General features: G+C 43.3%; 1 protein-coding gene across 10 annotated transcripts in view; it reads left to right on the top strand.

Moving 5' to 3' along the window:
• The window catches only part of cenpp (centromere protein P), a 343,661-nt gene that overhangs the window by 63,736 nt on the left and 259,062 nt on the right, over nt 1-20,863 (top strand). For all 10 annotated transcript variants that reach the window (XM_069937255.1, XM_069937254.1, XM_069937253.1 and 7 more), the window contains one exon: nt 3,212-3,297. In XM_069937255.1, the coding sequence (XP_069793356.1) occupies nt 3,212-3,297 (86 nt within the window). The remainder of the gene's footprint in view (nt 1-3,211; nt 3,298-20,863) is intronic.

The raw sequence follows: 20,863 nt of genomic DNA, 5'->3' as shown, positions 1-20,863 counted from the left end.
AGGGGTTCTTGTGCACCAGTCACTGAAGGCGAGCATGCAGGTACAGCAGGCGGTTAAAAAGGCAAATGGTATGTTGGCCTTCATATCAAGAGGGTTTGAGTATAGGAATAAGGATACCTTACTGCAGCTGTACAGAGCCTTGGTGAGACCACACCTGGAGTATTGTGTGCAGTTTTGGTCGCCTTATCTGAGGAAGGATGTTCTCGTAATGGAGGGAGTGCAGAGGCGAATCACCAGGCTGATACCTGGAATGGCAGGAATAACTTATGAGGAAAGATTGTGCAATTTGGGATTGTACTCGCTGGAGTTTAGAAAATTGAGAGGGGATCTCATAGAGACATATAAGATTCTGGCAGGACTGGACAGAATGGATGCGGAAGGGATGTTTCCAATGGTGGGGGAGTCCAGAACCCGTGGGCATGGTTTGAAGATAATAGGCAAATCATTTAGGACTGAGATGAGGAGGAATTTCTTTACCCAGAGGGTGGTGAATCTGTGGAATTCATTGCCACAGAGGGCAGTAGAGGCAGGTTCATTGAATATATTTAAGAGGAAATTAGATATATTTCTTCAGTATAAGGGAATTAGGAGTTACGGAGAGAAGGCAGGGATGGGGTACTGAACTTTAAGATCAGCCATGATCTCATTGAATGGCGGAGCAGGCTCGAAGCGCCGAATGACCTACTCCTGCTCCTATCTTCTATGTTACTCTACACAGGCTTTAAATAACCTGTTATGGAGGAGCTGATGGTGGTTTGATTTAAAAATTCTGGACCATGGGGTCTGCACCCAAGATCGTGGCACCTATGATCGGCATCAGCCAAGAGTGGTTGCAGACTCTGGGGAAGTAGAGAACTAGCTCAGGGCACCAGAACACACCCCGTTTGAGAAGGAGAAGCATTAATGGTTTTGGAGGGGGGTGGGAAAGAGAGAGGGAAGGTAGGGGGGAAAAAAGGTGAGAAAATACCACTGTGTATATTCAAGAGGGAAATGTTTGTGTGTAGTTTGATTGATATGGTTCATAGTGTGAAAAATAAAAAAAAATTAAAAAAAGAGAAGGAGAAGCAGAGGAGATGACCAACAGGACAGTGACCAGGGTGGCAAACCAGTGAGGGGATCTGCGGCTGAAGAACACACAGATGTCGCTGCTGGCGACTCGAGGTGAGGAACACATGCAGACTGTGAGTTGTTAGCTATTGTGGTCAAGGGAATCACACCAGGCGGCAGACTGGAGACTGGCTGAGAAGGGGTACCAAGTGTTGGAACCAGGATGGAACAGGGTGGTGAGGGCCTTGAAGGTTTGCTGATTGTGTCAGATGTTCGGATCTTGAGCTCGGGCTGCTAATGGTTTGCACTGGACTGTATGGTTGGGGGGACTGATGCAACACTGGAGGCAAATTTATGAACTTTTGCTTCTCTCTCTGAGGTGCTTCAGACAATTTCTGCTGATAATGAATCTGTCTGCTTTATGGTAGATGAAAGCAAACTCAGTGTAATATTTTACTGTTTTTAATTACATGACAATAACGGAACCTCGAATCTATTCTTCCCACATTTCCATTAACTCCTCTGAAATTTTATTACTCATCTGCATACTTGGGTCAAAACACAGTGGTCAATTAACCTACCAACCTGCACATGTGGGAGGAAACTGAAGCCCCTGGAAGATACACATTCTAACTTCATACGGGTAGCTTTGTAATGATACTGATTTACCAGTCTGCTGCCTGGTGTGCTTCCCTTGACCACAATAGCTAACAGCTCACAGTCTACATGTGTTCCTCACCTCAAGTCGCCAGCAGCGACATCGGTGTGTTCTTCAGCCACAGATCCCCTCACTGATTTACAAACAAATAAAGAATACACTCATTCGTTTCCTTCAGCACACCATGAAGTCGACTTTCTTTATTATTCACGAGACAGAACATGGCATTCTTCAACTCCCCAAACACCACCCAACCAAACCCCTCTGACCTGTTAATTGGCTCACTGTGACACGGTGATCCTGACACTCTCACTCTCTTTCTCCTGTGTCTGAGATCCCTCACCCATGTACTGACAGTTAACACACCTACACATGCACTCTATTACTCCTGCTTATGTCATGAACAACGATTGACACCACTCCCGATGAAGGTAAGTATGTGAGTGAGACTAGCTTCAAAAGTCAGGATTGAATCCTGGTCGCTAGGACTGTGAGGCAGCAGCTCTCTTGGCTGCATCAGTGATCTCTGAAAATTAAATGTTAGAGATTTTTAATAAAAACAAAATAAAAAATTTTATTAAGAATCTGAAAATTTCATTAGCCATCAGATTATGGCACTGTTATCCTTTCCCCTCTAGAATTCATCCTTAAAACTAGCCATGACTGATGAGATGAATAATTCCTGTCTTCAGAACTCTTGCATGTTAAATGGGTTTAATATTACATACTCAATTTCTTGTGGGTGGAAGAGTGCATGAGAAAACTGTTCCATAATCAGGCTTAGATCACCACTGAACATATCATGATACAGTATATTTCCCCATATCCGAAGTTCTGAATACTGAAAAGCTCGAAAAGTTGAACTTTTTTGTGGTGCCGACTTGACGTCACAAGTTGAAAAAAGTTTATCAGCTGACTCTGACGCTCTGTTGGCACCATTTTGATATCAACAGAGCTCTTGTGTGCTGTAGAAAGATATAGTTGCAATTGGCAAAAAGAACTGCAGAGAGCACTATGGATGTCAGTGAAAAGAAAAAGAGGAAACATTTATGTTTGAAAAAGCTATCGAGGAGAATTTCTAGTGTTTGGTGCGGCATACAGTATTTTGTAAGCAGAGATCAAGTCACTTTTTGGGATGTATTAAACATTATTTCATGCTCAAAGCCTGCCTTTTTTTTTGTTGTTGTTTAATCGCTGATACAAGAATTCTACTGATGTTACTGAGCTACTTAAAGCCATTGTTCCGATAATCGAAAAAGACCCAATAACAGAAAAATATCTGTTCCCAAGCGTTTTGGTTATGGGGAAACATATTGTAACAGGGTGCAGGTATGACTGGTTGTGGTATTGGTTCATTTTTATTACTACTTAATGTTTCACCTTGCATCTCATCAAATTAATGCTGCACCTGACATAATATCTAAAAGCCAAGTTTCCCCCACTTTGAGGGACTGACCTTGAATGAATTTTCTAACAATGCCAATTCATTGTTGAATTAATTTTCAGGTAACAACAAAAAAAAGAAGTACAGATTGTCAGGCTACAGTTATTCACTGCATTTTGAGCTAGAATTTGAATTAACTGAGATTCAGGTATGTACATTATTTAGTATAACTATGTTTCAAGTTTACTAATAAAAGAGACATATGACAGTGGGTAATTCTAATTTATTTTCATCTACTAATTGTAAAATGATGAAAAAATGCTATGCAGGTGCTCTTCAACTTACAATGGGGTTGTGTTCCGGCAAAAAAATTGAAAAATAATACAGATATACCTTCTATAACACCAACAGCGCTGTATCAGCCCCAACACTGATCCCACTTCCCTGCTCTCTCCCCACAGGATTGTATCAGTCCCCACACTGATCCCGCTGGCCCGCTCTCTCCCAACAGTGCTGAATCAATGCCCACACTGATCCCACTGCCCCGCTCTCTCCCAACAGCATTGTATCAGTCCCCACACTGATCCCGCTGCCCCACTCTCTCACAACAGCACTGAATCAGTCCCCACACTGATCCCACTGCCCTGCTCTCTCCCAACAGCATTGTATCAGTCCCCACACTGATCCCACTGCCCAGCTCTCTCCCAACAGCATTGTATCAGTCCCCACACTGATCCCGCTGCCCCGCTCTGTCCCAACAGCGCTGTATCAGTCCCAACACTGATCCCACTTCCCTGCTCTCTCCCCACAGCCCTTTATCATTCCCAACACTGCTCTCACTGCCCCGCTTTCTCCCAACAGCATTGTATCAGTCCCCACACTGATCCCGCTGCCCCGCTCTCTCCCAACAGCGCTGAATCAGTCCCCACACTGATCCCACTGCCCAGCTCTCTCCCGACAGCACTCTATCAGTCCATGCAAGCTTTCCAACTGAATTGAAAGAAATGATTGACCAAGGAGGTGATAAAGAATTCACTTTAGAGGAATTATCAATCTTTATTGGAAAAATCAACGATGCTTGCGATGACCTTTAACGTATTACATAGAAGTAGATAATGATAATCACGCTATTATACCATAGTAACTTCAAAAAATTGAAAGTTGAACCATCTTAAGTAGGGAAGTACCTGTATAGATTTTTTCAAAAAAGTTTATTTTGATGTGTGTTTTGGGCTATAATTCTTAATCATAGCAAGAGAGTCACCTGCCATGGCTTCTCTTCCATTTCCACATAATGTATAGAATATCTAAAAACCTTTCTGTTTTTTTTGTCTACTTGGTTCCACAATGTGACATAATTAACCATAGCCATAAGTTGAGTATTCCCTTCCCAAGTTGTTCTGCTGAGCCAGCTTAATTTTTGTCTCCTCCCTATGATCTTGTGCAGTTTGTTATTTCATTTTCTATGCTAATACTGTACTTTGAGGTTACTTAGACGAATGTTGCATTTAATGTCACTTTGTAAATGTACATTAGTGTACTTTTTATTTTTTTTCATCTCACTAAATTTTCATTCTTTCGGAATAAGAATCAAAATTTATTGTCACGAACATGCCACAAAATGTGTTGTTTTATGGCAGCATCACGCCAGCAACCTTGGAGCAAAATTTTAAAAAGGAATGGATTTTCAAGAACTTATCTTAATTAATATTTAATACTGATAATAATGAATTTAGAGCATTAAAAATAGAACTTTACAGCACAACACATGCCCTTCACACCACAATGTTACACCAACCTTTGCAAACCTACTCTCACACCCATAACCCTATTTTGTTTGCATCCATGTGCCTATCTAAGAGTTTATTGTCATATACTTTATATAATGTACAAATGCACTAGAATTCTTACTCTCTGCAGCTGAACAGCAATTTTGTAAAGGGAAAAATACAATAGTATACATCGAATTAATTAAAAAGTAACAATAAATACAAAATCGAGAATAAATATTCACAGTTGCCATAGCACAATAAAAAAAAGTGGTGTTACAAGTTGTGCAGACAGTCTTTTTTGTGGTGTTGGATTTTGAAACAAGGGAGATTCAGGAGTCAAGAAATGGTTCTTTAACCTAGATATGCTGGACTTCAGGGTTTATACCTTCTGCCCAAAATCAGCAATGGCAATAAATTGTGATGAGAGCACAGTGATTCTCAACATACTCCCCCCCCCCCCCCCCCAAACACCCCAGGGGCAACAGCACATATAAGAAGGGCCGTGACTGAAATCCTCAATAAGGGGTCTAAGGTTGTAAGGTAAAACATCATGAGATGGGAATGTGTAAGGAGTTACCCTGGGCAGGGCTGTAACAAGATGTGAATGCATCCTTGTACTTACAAGATAAGAGAGACATTGATGGATTGAGAGGCAGGAAGCTAGCAGGGAAAGGATAGCAACAGTTTTAGTCATTGGACAAGTAATGATATGATGATGTTCTAAGCACGTATCCAAGGGTATAAAAAATCACCATTTTGCTGATAATGGCAGAATGCATTCTCCGACTAACATTGTTAGTTGCAAGTGTTACAATCCGGTAATAAAGAACAAAGAACCCTGATTTCGACTCAGTCTGGTGTTTGTCTCACTCATTCATGAACAAAGCAGACCTAACAAGGTGTACAATGGAGCATGAAAACTGAACTGATTTAACATTTTTAGGGAAGGAAAGGACTTTGCTGCTCGGCTTTGCTGAATAGTTGCAAAGCAATGCAAGTGACTTTTTACAAGGTTGAAGACATTTTGGAGACAGATTAGAATGACCTTGGAAAAAGTAGAAAATTTGCAATGTTTTCAGGGCATTCCTTGCTTCAACATGATTGTGTTTGACTGAAATCGAACCAGCTTTGACTACAAATTGTCTTCCACATTGTTTTCTTCTTTTGTTCTATCACCTTCAAATCCAGGAAATAAGTGTGCAGGCCAAATCTCATTGTTTCTTTCCTTAAAAATCTCAGTCCATTGGAGCAATATTGGACATAGGGAATTTTTACCATTTCAAAATCTGAACACGAAAGCTGAGCCACTGAAGGATGATGGCATTACTGATTGTGAAACACTTAATACACACAGATCTGCTGGAAAGATTTAATGACCTATTAAACCTCTATATCCCATATTGGATGTCAGATCCATTTGAGAAACAACCCACCGATGTTGACACAGAAATTCAAGAGAGGTTGATTGACCTTCAGAATGATACAATTGCTTGGCCTAAGTTCAGTGAAGTTAAAAAAGATATTTGGGTTAAGAGTGATCTGCCAAATGGATTTCCAGAACTATGGGAAAAAAATGAAATATTTTTCATTGCTTTTCCCTCCACATATTAGTTAAAAGTGGATTCAGCAAAGTTGTTTCCTTGACAAAATCCAGGAATAGACTTGATATCACATCAAGAGGTGACCTTTGACTCACTATCCCATTTGGAGCCTGACATCAAAAGAAACTTGCACTAGATCATCAAGCTCAAGGATCTCACAAAACTTTCCTTTTATAAGAATGATTTTTAAAAGATTTTTTATTAAGTTTTCACATCCTCAAATTTATACTTAAGGTTTGCTAATGTTTCATTGCGTACAAACCATTGTGCTCCAAGAATCTTCTTTAAATTTTTTTGTAACATATATGTTCATGTTTTCTTCTTTCACATTTGTCTGTCTGTCCTGGAGTAAAAGCCACAGTTGTTGCACTCAGAGTAAAGCCTTGTTTTCTTTTCACCTCAGGTAACATAAATATTTTTAAATGTTTTTTATGTAGTCAGTTGGAGAGAATTATGGAAGTGTGGTGATTGCAGGAGCTGAAAGAAATCACTGCTACCACACCAAAGGTCGTTAACAACTGTTTTTATTCAAATTCAGTGTGCCCCTTTAAGGACAGCATGATCTCAGTCACCTGGTGCATTGTGACGTTATAATTGCTGCCCAGGGCGCCGCCACACAACCCCCACCCCCAGAACGGGCTACGCGTCCTGTCGCTTTGGCGGCCGGCCCCGGCGCTTGGGTGCGGCCATCTGCGCCGCCTGTGATAAGTCTAAATGAGCAGCTTTTATGTGGTCCACAGTAAACAGTTCTTCCCTGCCCCCCACATCTAAAGTAATAATCCCACCCAACCACCGGAGAACCTTGTACGGCCCTTCGTATGGGCGCTGCAGTGGGGCCCTCTGTGGTCCTCTCTGGACTAACATAAATTGCACCACATCCAGATCTTTCGGTCAATGGGATGGTCGGGTGCTATGATGCGATGGGGATGGTGGGATTAGGTTGCCCATTTGTTTATGGAGGTCTGTGAGCCACTCACCTTCGTTGTGCGTCGTCTCGTCCTCCGGGCCGAAGAATTCACCTGGCAGGGAGAGTGGCGAGCAGTAAAACATTTCTGCAGACGAGGCCTGCAGGTCCACTTGGGCGCCGTCCTAATCCCAAGGAGAACCCAGGACAACTCATCCACCCAGTCGGGGCCGGAAAGTCTTGCCATCAGAGCGGACTTTAGGTGTCAGTGGAACCTCTCTACCAACCCGTTAGACTGTGGTGCAGTGTTACCCCCAAAAGCCTTGCCAGCTGCGACCATAGTGCGGATGTAAATTGGGCACCTTTGTCGCTCATGATGTGCGCTGACACGCCCAAACTAGCGATCCACTGGCTGACCAGGGATCTAGCACAGGTCTCCGCTGATGCCTCGCAGACCAGGATGGCTTCTGGCCACCTGGTTGCGCTGTCCATTATGGTAAACAGGTACCGCAACTCCCTGGACACCACCAAGGGGCCCATGACATCCATGTGGATATGCTGCAACCTCCGGGTTGCTGAGTCAAAATGTTGAACGGGGGGCCTGCGTGTGCCTATGGACTTTAGACTTTAAGTCGTGGATAGACCTGACAACCCTAGCCCTCCACTCTTGTGGGACTACTGGGCGCGGTGAGCCAGTGGAGGTATCGCAGAGCAGCAGCTGGGCAGAGTTAGGAAGCTGGATATCCTTGTGCTGGAGACCTGAGATGGCAGTCTGGAGAGCTTGAGTTTTGGCATCGTGCTGCTGGACCTGAGCTAGTTGCGCGTAGTCAAGGCCAGGAGCTAGCATGCTGATGGCTGGGCGGGACAGTGCATCCTTGACTACATTGTCCTTGCCCGCCAGGTGCCGGATGTCTGCAGTGAATTTGGACATGTAGGACAGGTGGCGCTTTTGCCTGGCCGACCACGGGTCCTTGGTCATAGCCAGTGCTTGGGTGAGCGGCTTGTGCTCGGTAAAAATGGTGAAAGTGCCAGGAGCTCCGGGTCGAATGCACTGTATTTAAGCTTCGGCGGCCGCAACTGCTTACTGAAAAAGGCCAATGGGCATCGCTGCCCATCCAGCCACTGTTCCAGTACTCCCCCGATCACTGTGGTGGAAGCGTCAACTGAGAGCACCGTGCGTGGGTGCACCAACAAAGTCGCCTCTGCGAGGGCCTGTTTCTTTGCAGCGAAGGCCTCGTCCGTCTCCTCTGACCAGGCTTTCGTCGTGATCAGTGTGAAAAGAGGGTGCATGATACGGGCGGCATTGGGGATGAATCTATGATTAAAAAAATTTACCATTCCCACAAATTCCTGCAGGCCCTTGAGGGAGCAGGGTTTGAGAAAATGCTGGACGGCTGCCACCTTCTTCGGTGCCAGAGCTGCCCTAGATGCTGAGATGGTGTGCCCCAGGAACTGCAATGTCTGTTTTCCAAACTGGCATTTGGCCTTGTTGACCATGAGGCTGAATTCTGCCAGCCAGGCGAACAGGGTACAGAGATGGGCCTTGTGCTCTTCGCGGCTGCGGCTGGCCACCAGGATGTCATCTAGGTAGATAAAGAGAAAGTCCAAATCCCTACCCACTGCGTCCAAGAGGCGCTGGAACATCTGGGCCATGTTTTTCAACCTGAGCGGCATCCGGAGGAATTTGAACAAGCTGAAAGGGGTGATAATAGCAGTCTTTCCAACATCATTGGGGTGGACCAGGATCTGGTGGTACCAGATCAACTTTGGAAAAGAATACCACGGCATGGAGGTTGGCCGCAAAGTCCTGGATATGGGAGACGGGTCTGGAGTCGTGGCGTCATTTAGCCATCTGTAGTCTCTGCATGGCCTCCAACCCCCTGATGACTTCGGGACCATGTGCAGTGGCGCCGCCCAAGCGCTGTCCGACCGCCGAACGATGCCCAACTCCTGGAGCCTGGAGAATTCTTCCTTTTAGCTCTAGCGTGCAGCTGGGGGGCTTTTGTGGAGAAGTGATGGAAAACTCCATGGCGGGGAGGAGGCGACATCAAAGCATGGCTCCAGAATGGCAGGGAACTCACTGAGGATCTCGGCGTACTCGTCTGTGGCGGTGGTTACTGTGAGGATTTTGGGTCTGTCATCCGCCATGCCCAGGCGCACCAAGCGAAAGGTGCAGGCGTTGAGCAGCATCCTGACCCTCACGTCCACCAGCAGACCGTGAGCCCTTATGAAGTGTGCCCCTAACAGCGCGGTGCCCAAGTGAATCTCCAAGTGAACTTTTCATTCCCGATCTGTATCTGCGCCCTACAGGTGCCATAGGTTTTGATTGCGGAACCATTGGCAGCCCGCTGGGTTGTACCCGGGGTCCGAGTTTGAGTTTCCAGAACTGTAGGGGGGAGAGCACTCAGCTTGGCCCCTGTGTCCACCAGGAACCGGCAGCCGTGGACTTGTCAGTGATTAAAGGAGGCTGTTCACGTGGCCAACTGTGGCAGCCATAAACTGCGGTTGGCCTGGCCTTTCCCCTGGAAGTCACAGGGCTGGCTGGAAGTCACAGGGCTGACGGCACTTGTGGCCTTTCACTCCTCAGCGCTGGTGATAAAAACACCACATTGACTGGGTTTCCTCTGGCTTGTGCTTGGGGGTATCCTGCGGACGGCAGGGCCCCAGCTTGGAGACTTGGCTAAGGGCTGCCTCGTTCTCCTTTTTTGCGTGCCACAGGGCATCTGCCCGGGCTGCAGCCTTGCGGAGGTCAGAAAAGTCCTCTTCGGACAGATGGAGCTGAATATCTTTTGGCATCTGTTCAAGGAATATCTGGCGGAAGAGGAAACACGGTTCATGATCCTCCGCCAGGGCCAGCATTTAAGAGCCTGGAAGCACGCTGCTGGGGAGTGATGCCAAACTTCCACAGGAGTAGGTTTTTGAGGGCGGTATACTTGCCCACTGCTGGTGGCTGGTGAATGATGTTATCCACCCTTGCTGCCGTGTCCTGGTCCAGCGCGCCCACGATGTGGTAAAATTTTGTGGTGTCGGCTGAGATGTTGCGGAGGTAAAATTGTGCCTCCGCCTGCCCGAACCACGTCTGTGGGCAATGGGGCCAGAAGGGGGCAGGTTTGAGGGTTACACCGTTCACCTCAGCTGCGTCCATCGTTTGCTGGTCCAGGTAGACATCTGGGCCTGTCAAGGTCACTACTGTGGCGATCGCAGGAGCTGAAGGAAATCACTGCTACCACACCAATGGTTGTTAACGACATTTTATTCAAATACAGCGCTCCCCTTTAAAAAAAAGACTTGAGCATGAGTTCAAGTCACCTGGTGCATTGTGACATCATAATTGCTGCCCAGGGCGTGCGCTGGAAGGGATGCTGGAGTCAGAGAGAAACCTCTGACGACGCCATTTCCCCATGGCTGCCCCGCAACATGGCGATACGAGTGGGGTCGGTTCGCGATTAGATGTGCACCGCCACAGAAGAAACTAAACGACTGCTTTTCAGGGAAGAAGGTTCTTAAACTTTTGAGCAGAGTCCTAAGGGGGCCATAATCAAAATAAGATTGAGAATGGCTGGACTGATAATACTCTTTTTTTTTGTTATTATCAACTTAAATCAATTTTGTATGATTGTTTAGGGAGACATTTGGGGTATTAATTTTTTGAGGTATTAATTTAAGATGGCGGAAAGAAAGGATTGATTTCAGAAATGTACAAATTATTACAACGGAAACTCTTTAAGATGGATTTGCTTAATTCACGACTTAAATGGGAGGAAGATTTGGGGATTCAGTTTGACTTAGATAATTTGAGGAAGATCAATAAAGATACTATGACAATGTTAGTTAACATTAGGTATAGGTTGGTAACATAACTTTATACATCAATTATATTTAACTCCTGAATGTTTGAAATGATATAAATTGAGTGCTTGAGCAGATGGGTACATTTTTGCATTCAGTTTGGGCATGTGATAAGATTGGTTTTTGGGGTAAATTAAGAGACTGTTTGCAGGAAATCTTTAAAATACATTTTTCTCTAGACCCAAACATCTTTTTAATTGGGGACCTTACAGAAATGGCTTTATTATATAAATTTCGAATGGCATTGTTGAAATTGGCTTGAGCTGTAGCGAGGAAATGTATAGCTGTTTCATGGAAAGATCAGATGGAGCTTAGTTTACAAAGATGGCATTCAGAAATGAGGTCATGCATACCAATGGAGAAGATAACTTATAATTTAAGAGATCAATATTAATAGATTTTAAAAGATTTGGAGCCCATATTTGGATTATTTTAAATTAAAAATATGAAACTGGTTGATCTCCACATTGATTACTAAATAAATGATTGAAGTTGTTCTCCTTATCTTTTTTCTTTTTTTATGGGGAATGAGGGTAGATTTAGTTTAAGGGGAGGGTTAGAGGGGGGTGGGGGGGGTGAGGTTTGTAGATTTTTTTTAGATATTGTAGTTTTTCTCCATAACCATGTAAATTGCTTTTTGATTATTTGTTAATTCTAATTCTGTAATTGTGGTTATTACTTTGTTTTCTAAAAAATAAAATATTTTTTTTAAAAAAGAATGTCTGGACTGGAGGGATGGAGGTCCTTTATGATGTTGCTGTCTTCTTGAGGCGGATGTCTTCAATGTGATGGACCTGACTGTTCTGCATACCTGGGCACCTGAATTACCAAACCAGATGGTGATGCAGCCAGGCAATGCACTTTTCACAGTGCACCTGTGGAAGCTTGATAGAGTATTTGCTGACATGTTGTCAGAAAGTATGGGCATTGATGTGCCTTATTCATAATTGACTCTGTGTAGATATCTTCAGATATCTGAACTCCCTGAAACTAAGGTGCTAGCTCTGTCATCCTCATCAATGCAAACAAATGTAGGGTCCTTCATTCTCACATTTCTAAAATCAACAGTTAGCTCCTTAATCTTGGTGATGTTGAGAGTAAGATTTTTGTTCTGTAACCACCCAACCAGAATCTTGATTTCCATCTTCTACTCTGAGCTTTGCATTCAGTGATCTTCATAATGTTTGGGACAAAGACACTTTTTTTCCCCTTTATTTGCCCCTGCACTCCACAGTTTTAAATTTGTAATCAAATAATTCACATGTAATTAAAGTGCTCGTTCCAGATTTTATTCAAGGTTATTTGTTTATATTTTGGTTTGACCATGTGGAAATTACAGCACTTTTTATATATTGATTCCTCTGTTCAGGGCACCATAATGTTTGGAACATTTGGCTTCACAGATGTTTGTGAGTACTTAGATCTATTTAATTGCTTCATTGGTGCAGGTGTAAATCTAGATTTGCTTCTAAGCTTTTGATCACCTTGAGAGTGTGTAGTTGTTATTTTTCAACCTGAAGACCAGAGCTGTGCCACTGCAAGTCAAAGAAGCCATTATGGGACTAAAAACGAGAATGAAATAATAAGAGACATTGCCCAAACTTTAGGATGACCAAAATCAAAGGTTTTGAATATCATTAAGAAGAAAGAGCATACTGGGTCTGGAAGGGGTCTAGAAGTCTTCACCTGCTGATGACAGAAAAATTCATATTGAAGAAAAACCTTTAAACATAAGTCTGACAGATTAGAAACACTCTTCAGGAGGCAGATGTGGATATGTCAATGACTGCTGTGTGCAGAAGACATCATGAACAGAAATACAGAGCCTACACTGCAAGGTGCAAACTGTGGCAAAGTTGGTATGCTTTAGGTCTTGGGCAGTTCCTTTATGCCTCCACACTTCGCTCTTGCCATCACTCTGATAAGGGTAATCTTGGTCTCATTTGTCCACAAAGCCTTTTTTAAGAATTCTGCAGGCTCTTTTAAATACTTCTTGGAAAACTATAATCTGGCTATCCTTTCTGTGGCTAATTTATAGTTTGTGTCTTGCCGTGTATAGAATGGCATATTTGGCTTAGGGCCTTCTATTTCTTGTGATTATATGTTCTTGCCAATAATTTCCAGCAGATGGCACCATTTACTTTTCTGACCATCAATATTGTAAAATTTTAATGGACATGCATTGTTCAGAATCAGGTGCCCCTGAATGATCAATATTATTAGGGTTGAGCTTTTTTACTGAACTTTTATTGTTATAAATTAATGGTACATTTGTTTTTTTGAATTTTCATTTACTGCATTTTATAAAAATTGTTAAATGATTTTGAGGATATGCTGGTTATTTGTCCAATTTAAATTTGAATCTTTTTTGCAATATAAAAGTTATTCCTCAATTTATGAGATAGTTGGACTTTAAGAAAAAAAGGTGAAAATTAATAAATCAAAAAGGTGTTTGCTCTAACTCAGTGTAAAAACAAAACTTGGGTTGCGCCAAGAGCTCAAGAATCTCAGTTGAAGAATGTAAACACTTAAAATACTTTAAACAATCACCTGAAATTAAGTGAGAAAGTAAAATACAAGTCAATCACTTAATGATATCTGTTACGTATTAGACCTGCAGCAATAGAAATTCACAAGATAATGGTATATTCAAACAATATTTTTTATTAATAACACTTCTTATGTGTGTGCAAAACCCAAACCATTACAGCTTAATTCTGAAGAGATGGTTTTAAAGTTCAGTCTCGGAAAGCTTTTGTGTTGAAATTCAAAGCCTTTAATGCTCTTCAAAAGCAATTATGGAGTAAGTGTGAGGCATCAAACTTCTCAAAACTCACAAATTTCTTGTAGAGATGGTTTCAGAGAAATGTTTCTTCATACGAATGATTTTCCACAAATCCCCCTCTTGCATGGAGGTTTTATAATCTGTGTTTCACACGATGATTTCACAAACCCAGGCAAGGGTTACACGAAGTACAAAGTAGAAATGGACACAGTATAACTGCCCTCTTGGCAAAGAGACTATGAGTGGATCTTCATTGCCACCAATTTTGTGGATCTGTCATGATAAAGACAGCACCACAACAGGACCTTTTCTTAAGAATGTCTCTGTAATTCTAACCTCAGATGTTCCTTGATGCAATATTAAAATGTAGCTTTTTGAAGTGTCTTTAATCACACGACATGACCTCACTACTGACTTTGTTTCATTTCTCCAAAAGCATGAATCATGACAGATGGCCTCTTGCCTCTTTATATAAATTATCAAACAAAGGTCTGCTTGTTTGACTCATGTTTTTTGAGTGTTTGAAATTTATCTCTTCCAGAAGTTTATGAGCTAATGCAGTTCTGATTTTCTGCACAGCTCAACCAGCAGAATGACTGCTCCTTAGCAAACACCATTGTCTTAGGTTCAATGAAGAATCACTTCTGTTTTTATGGTTGTTTACACAACTTTAGCCAACAATAATTTAACAGACATTTTGACTTCCAAAATGGTTTCTGTGTGTAAAGACATGTGGTGTTTGTGAATGGAACCCTGTCCACCCATAAAGCCTTTACTAAGAAATATATAATAACTAAAGATTAATAATACAATTCTTTCAAGCTATTCACCAAGTGAAATGTAAAGTTAAACAAGAAACAGTTTAAACTGATTACAGTTTCTCCAACACTTTTATGCATTGCAAAATATATTTCTTGCTTTTCCTTGACCCTCTTTCCCTTTCCCCACCCACAATCTCTGGTGCAGAGCTCTTTCCTGGCTGAATTTCTTCCTCGCCTTTGGCTTTCTATTTCATTACCATCGCTCCCATCAACCCCTCCCCAGTTCTTGACAGAATTGTCTATCCAAACCATGTTCAATGCCACCTCCTTTTCATTGACTTTTTCTCCCACTGCTTTTAATTCTCTTCCCAATTTTGTCTCTCACCCTCTCCCAACTACCCCATATTCTCTGCCTCCCCCACCACCCCACACTCAGCCATCAACTTCTTCAGCAATTAAAATCTCAGTGGACTCATGGCAATTTATTGTTAATATTTAGAATTCTTCATGATTACTGAAAAAGCATTGTAATTTGAGGATGCATACTCATAGGAGTCAATTGAATTGTAATGAAAATTCATATACGTATAATTATTTATACTTAACTGTCATTAATTTGACGCCTTTTCTTTTTTTGTGTGTCTAAAGACAACTATAATTGATTTGTTTCATACTTGAACCTCTTCCTTATCCTATGATTTCTCTAGTGTTTGCCTCCAGAGGATTCAATTTCTTTTGGCTTGTTGCTTGTGGAAGCTCTCAATGTCATGTTTATTATTCATCCTTTGTATTCACCTTTAGAAAATTTTAGCCACCCATTTACTCATTTTTAAACTTTCCCATTTTGTGGGCTTCCTACCCTTTCTAATATGATAAACCTTTTTGACTCTGTTTTTTAACCTCTACCAAATCCATTACATTGCCTTTGGCTTCTTACCTTGAGAAGTTTTAATTTTGAAGAGATAGTTTTAAAATTCAGTCTTAGAAAGCTTTTGTGTTGAAACTCAGTCTTTAATGCTGTTCAAAAGCATTGCTAATTACTCCTCTCATGTTTCATGGATCTAAAATGGTCCATTCCCTGCTTGGTTCCAGACATAGAAGTCTAGGAAATTACATCAGATGAATACTATGAATTTTTCCTCTCAACTTTTACCAGTTTTATTTGTCTAGTGGTGTATGTAACTATTGCATTACTTCTGTGAGTAGCTCTTTGTAATTGATTTGTGCTGCAACTTGCAAATTGATGGGGCTCAAAATCCATCCCCATATCGTCTGGCAGCTGCTTTTCTCAAGGCTGCAAGAGGGTTGGGAATGTAGCCTGGTCGTTACACATAACTCCTCTGGTGACTCCATGTGCAACTCCCATTGCCTTGAAAAAGCTGTGAACATATTAAAAGACTCATCTCACACTGTGCATTCTCTCTTCAACCCCCACCGATCAGGAAGAAGATTCACGAGAATGAGATCATGTGCAACCAGATTCAAGGCAATTGAAGCTCAAAATAGTAAAATTATGATGCCTTCATTCCATAATAATTGATCTCTCTCTGTACTTTAATACTGTGCCTTACTTGTATTATGTATGAGATATTTAACTGGTCTATTCACAGCCACCATCATTGCATCTGTCATATATGTGACAATAAACTTGAACTTGTGCTCCTATTTATTGGAGACACACAAAAGACTGCAGATGCTGGAATCTGGAGAAAAAAATGTGATGAAAGCTTCTGACCTAAAACATCAACCATTGTTTCTCCACCACTGATGTTGCTCAACCTCTACAAGAAATCCAAGAATGAACTCCATTAATGAAGGCCATAGGAGAAGCCAAGAGACAGTCCCGCACCAAGATGGTGTGCCAAGAGAATATCACAGGCACATGGCAACTATGGCAAGGAATGCATATTATCATAGAATGCAACTGCAAAACTCCCCAGTGAGTTAAATATGCCTTATGGCCACTTCTTCAGGGAGCCTGCATGCATAACAATTACAATAACCTACGTACACAAAAATGGTGACTGTTGCTGAAGTCAGGGTGACCTTCCCGCAGGTGAACCTCTGGAAAGCAACTGGACCAGATGTAATCCCATGAAAAACTACTGCGCACCCTCATGTCCTGATGATCCTCGACTGTCAGTATCCAAGCATGATATGTGGGCTGCCTTCAGGAGAATCCAAGGAAAGCATCCTGACTGGATGGAGTACCCAGCTGAATTCTGAAAACCTGTGCTGGCCAATTTATTCACGAATATCTTCACCATCTCACTCTGGCAGGACATGACACCCACCTATTTCAAACAAGCCTCAAACATACCTGTGCCCAAGAAGAGTGGTAATCTGCTGACTTGACTACTGACCACATCTACAGTGATGAAGTGTTTTGAGAGGCTAGTGTAAGACCATATCAGCTCCTGTCTGAGCAGTGACATGGATCTGTTTCAATTTGCCTACCACAGCATCAAGGCAACACCAGATGCCATCTCACTGGCTCCACACAAAATCCTGGAACACCTGGACAGCAAATGCACACATATCAGGATGTTCATATCAACTACAGTTCAGTTTTCAACTCCATTCTTCCCATCAAAACTAATCAGCAGACTTCAAGACCTGGATCTCAATATCCTGTGTAATTGTATCCTGGATTTCCTCACATCCAGACCACAATCAGTGAGGATTGGTATGAACACCTTCTCCACAATTTCCATCAGTACCGGAACACCAGAGGGTTACTTTCTTAGTCCTCTGTTCTGCTTGCTTTCATGCCAAATCATTGGAGATGTCCTCCTTCAAATGTGTTTACCTCTTTGCCAACATCAATCCAGCCATCACCCGTATATCCATTACCCACGCATCTGCCCTGACCCACTCTGCCCCCAAGTACATCAAAGATAGGTTTCCCCTTGTCCTCACCTACCACTCCCCATCCAACATACTCTCTTCTGCCATTTCTGCCACCTACTATGTTATTCCACCACCAGGTACATATTTCCCTCTTTTCCCCTCTCCTTCCACAGGAACTGTTCCTTCCGTTACTCCCTTGTCTACTCCACCCTCCCCACCAATCACCCCCTGTGAACACAGCAGATGTTCCCTCTGTGATTCCCTTGCACACACCTCTTCACCACCAAGAGAAGCAACACTTGTGAATCTTCAGAAGTCATTCACTGCATCCTGTGCTCCCATTGTGGTCTCTACATTGGAGAGACTGGATGCAGTCTGGAAGATCACTTCATTGAGCACCTCTTCTCTGTCCACCACAATAACATCTGGGCACTCTCCAAATGGATGGCATTAACATCAATTTTTCCAGTTTCTAGAAATATCACCCTCCCTCCCCACTGCCCCCGCCCCCCCGCCCCCACTATCATCTTCCTTCATCTCCTTTCCACTTGCTCTCTTCCTTTTATATACTCTCATCTTTCCTCATGTATCCAATTAACCTTTTGTCTATTTGGATACCCCCCCCCCCCCCTTTCTCTATCCAGACTTTAATTCTGATGCCTCTCTTTTTTCATATACCTTGAGGAAGGGCTCGTCCAAAACATCAGTAATATATCTTTGCTTCCTATGGACACTGCGAGACCGGCTGAGTTCCTCCAGCATAGATGACTACATCTATGGCTACATGGCTCGATACATTTTTTAGTTTTTTTTTCAATAACACCATTTATAAATTTGCTGATGAGACCATAATAGTGGATTGTATAAAAAGGGGTGATGAGTCAGAATACAGGAGGGAGATTGAAAGCTTGGCTGAATGATCTACTTACAACAATCTCACACTCAATGTCACCAAAGCCAAAGAGTTGATTGTAGAATTTAGGAAGGGAAAACCAGGGGTGTACAATCCAGTAATCATTGAGGGATCAGGGGTGGAGAGAATGAGCAAATTTAAATTACTGGAGTTACTATCTCACAGGACTTTTCCTGCATCCAAAACATGAATATCATCACCAAGAAAGTACATCAGTACTCTTACTTCCTCTGGAGTTTGCTGAGGTTTGGCAGAGACCAGCAACAATGATCAAGGATCCATACTGCACAGGACATGCTCTGTTCTTGCTGTTGCCATCAAGAAAGAGGTTTCAGTGCTACAAGACTTGTACACCACATTCAGTCTTCCAGACTGCATCCACCATCAGATTCCTCAACAAAAAACTCAATTGGAGACTCATTTAAGGATTCTTACTTTGCACATGATTTATTATTAAATATTTATTTTCTGTATATTGCACAGTTTGCTAACAATTTTCTCTTTTGTATATATTGTAGCAGGCTCGCTATGCAAAGTATGAAGTAAGAACAACACATACACAGTCAAGTTGAGGTTGAAGACTGATTTATTGCTCTGTTTATATTTTTATATTTACTCCCTGCTTCTTATCACAGGAGTGACGTCATCGCAGCGCCGGCCTCAGACTGGCCAGCGTTCCTGCTGTTGCCCACTGTGCGGGAGGCCATGTGGGATGACAGCCATTGGTCCCTCCAGAGCCCTCATAATCACTGTGTTTGGCTGCCATTTTGTGACCCTGGTCATGACTCGAGCCGGTACACGACTCTTTCCCCCACCCCCCACCCCCACCAGAACTGGCAATTGAATTGTCAGCTGCTGCTTTGGGCAGCCTACCTGTGCATTGCAGGGACTGAGTCTCGAGTGGCTGGCTAATGTCTACATGGGCTTGTTCAGGTGGTCGAGGGTAAAGGTTTCCTCTTTCCTGGTCAGCGCCTCCATCCTGGGGTGAACCAGAAGGGTGGCAATGCCAGAGCATTCTTCGCCTTTTGGAATACCTCCGAGGCCTCTCTGTCCCAGGCAATATTTTTATTTTTGCTTGCAATGAGCGTGAAGGAGGTGCATGATCTGAGGTGCGCCAGTATGAATTGATGGTAAAAGTTAATCATACCTGCGAACTCCTGCAGCCCCTTCACGGTGCGAGGTTTTGTAAACCGCCAAATGGGCTCAACCTCTCAGGCTGTGGTTTCGCCCCGAACCTGTCAATCCAATGCCCTAGGAAGCCAAATGTGTCCAGCCGGAACTGACACTCCCGAACTGACACTTGGAGGGGTTGATGGTCAGCCTGAACTCCTGCAGGCGGGTGAATAGTTATCTGAGGTGGGCCTTGTGCTCTGAATGGTTGAGGCTGGCAATAATGATATCGTCCAAGTAAATGAACGTGAATGGGAGGTCCCAGCCCATTGTGTCCATCAGCTGCTGAAATGTCTGAGCAGTGTTCTTGAACCCAAAAGGCATATTCATGAACTTGAAGAGGCCGAAGGGGGTATATTCTTGGGGTGCACTGGCATCGATGAACCCCCACATCCCATCGTTGGAGATAATAGCAGTACGGCTGGGTCGGGACGTCCACTTGCCGGCTGCAGTTGGAGCTTGGCAATCTGTTCCACCACGGCCCTGTTTTCTTGAGCACATCCGTTCATGCTCTAGAAAGTGAAGAAAGAAAACGCTGCCTCAGTGGAATTGACCTCTTTCCTCGGGTCACTGAAGTTCTCGTTGGTGAGCAAGAGTCAGATATGCTCTGGCAGCTGGTCCAGGAAAATCTGTTCAAAGAGCAGGCAAAGCTTGTGCCCCTCAGCGAGTGCGTGCATCTTGCTCATGAGGGCAGATGGGGCCCTGTCCCCCAAACTGTCCACGTGCAGCATTGATAGCCCAAAAGTGCGGGTTAATAGCTATTTAAGGGCACTGTATTTGCCTTGCTCTGGAGTCTGCCATAGGAAATCAACAACCCTCGCTGCCATGTCCTGATTGAGCAAGCTTTCTCGGTGGTGATCTGTCAAAGGTGGTACTGGACCTCGGTGGCTGTGATGCCCAGAACATTGGAAACTTTAGCAAAACTGTGGAGACCTGCTTGGTCTGTCATCTTTGGGTCACCAATGGAGTGTGCACACTATGAAAAGTGTGGGCTAAGAGCAGCACACATATGGTCGAGTCGAGGTCGAAGACTGATTTTATTGCTCTGCCAGCTCTTTTTTATGTTCGCTCCCTGCCTCTGACAACAGGAGTGATATCATCACAGTGCCGGCAATGGTGTTCCTGCCATTGCCTGCTGTTTCCCGCCATGCGGGAGGTCCCACGGGACT

Source organism: Narcine bancroftii, chromosome 5 (genome assembly GCF_036971445.1).
Source record: "Narcine bancroftii isolate sNarBan1 chromosome 5, sNarBan1.hap1, whole genome shotgun sequence".
Taxonomy (NCBI): Eukaryota; Metazoa; Chordata; class Chondrichthyes; order Torpediniformes; family Narcinidae; genus Narcine; species Narcine bancroftii.
Note: the sequence above shows the minus strand (reverse complement) of the source record. Positions and strands in the feature narration are given on the sequence as shown.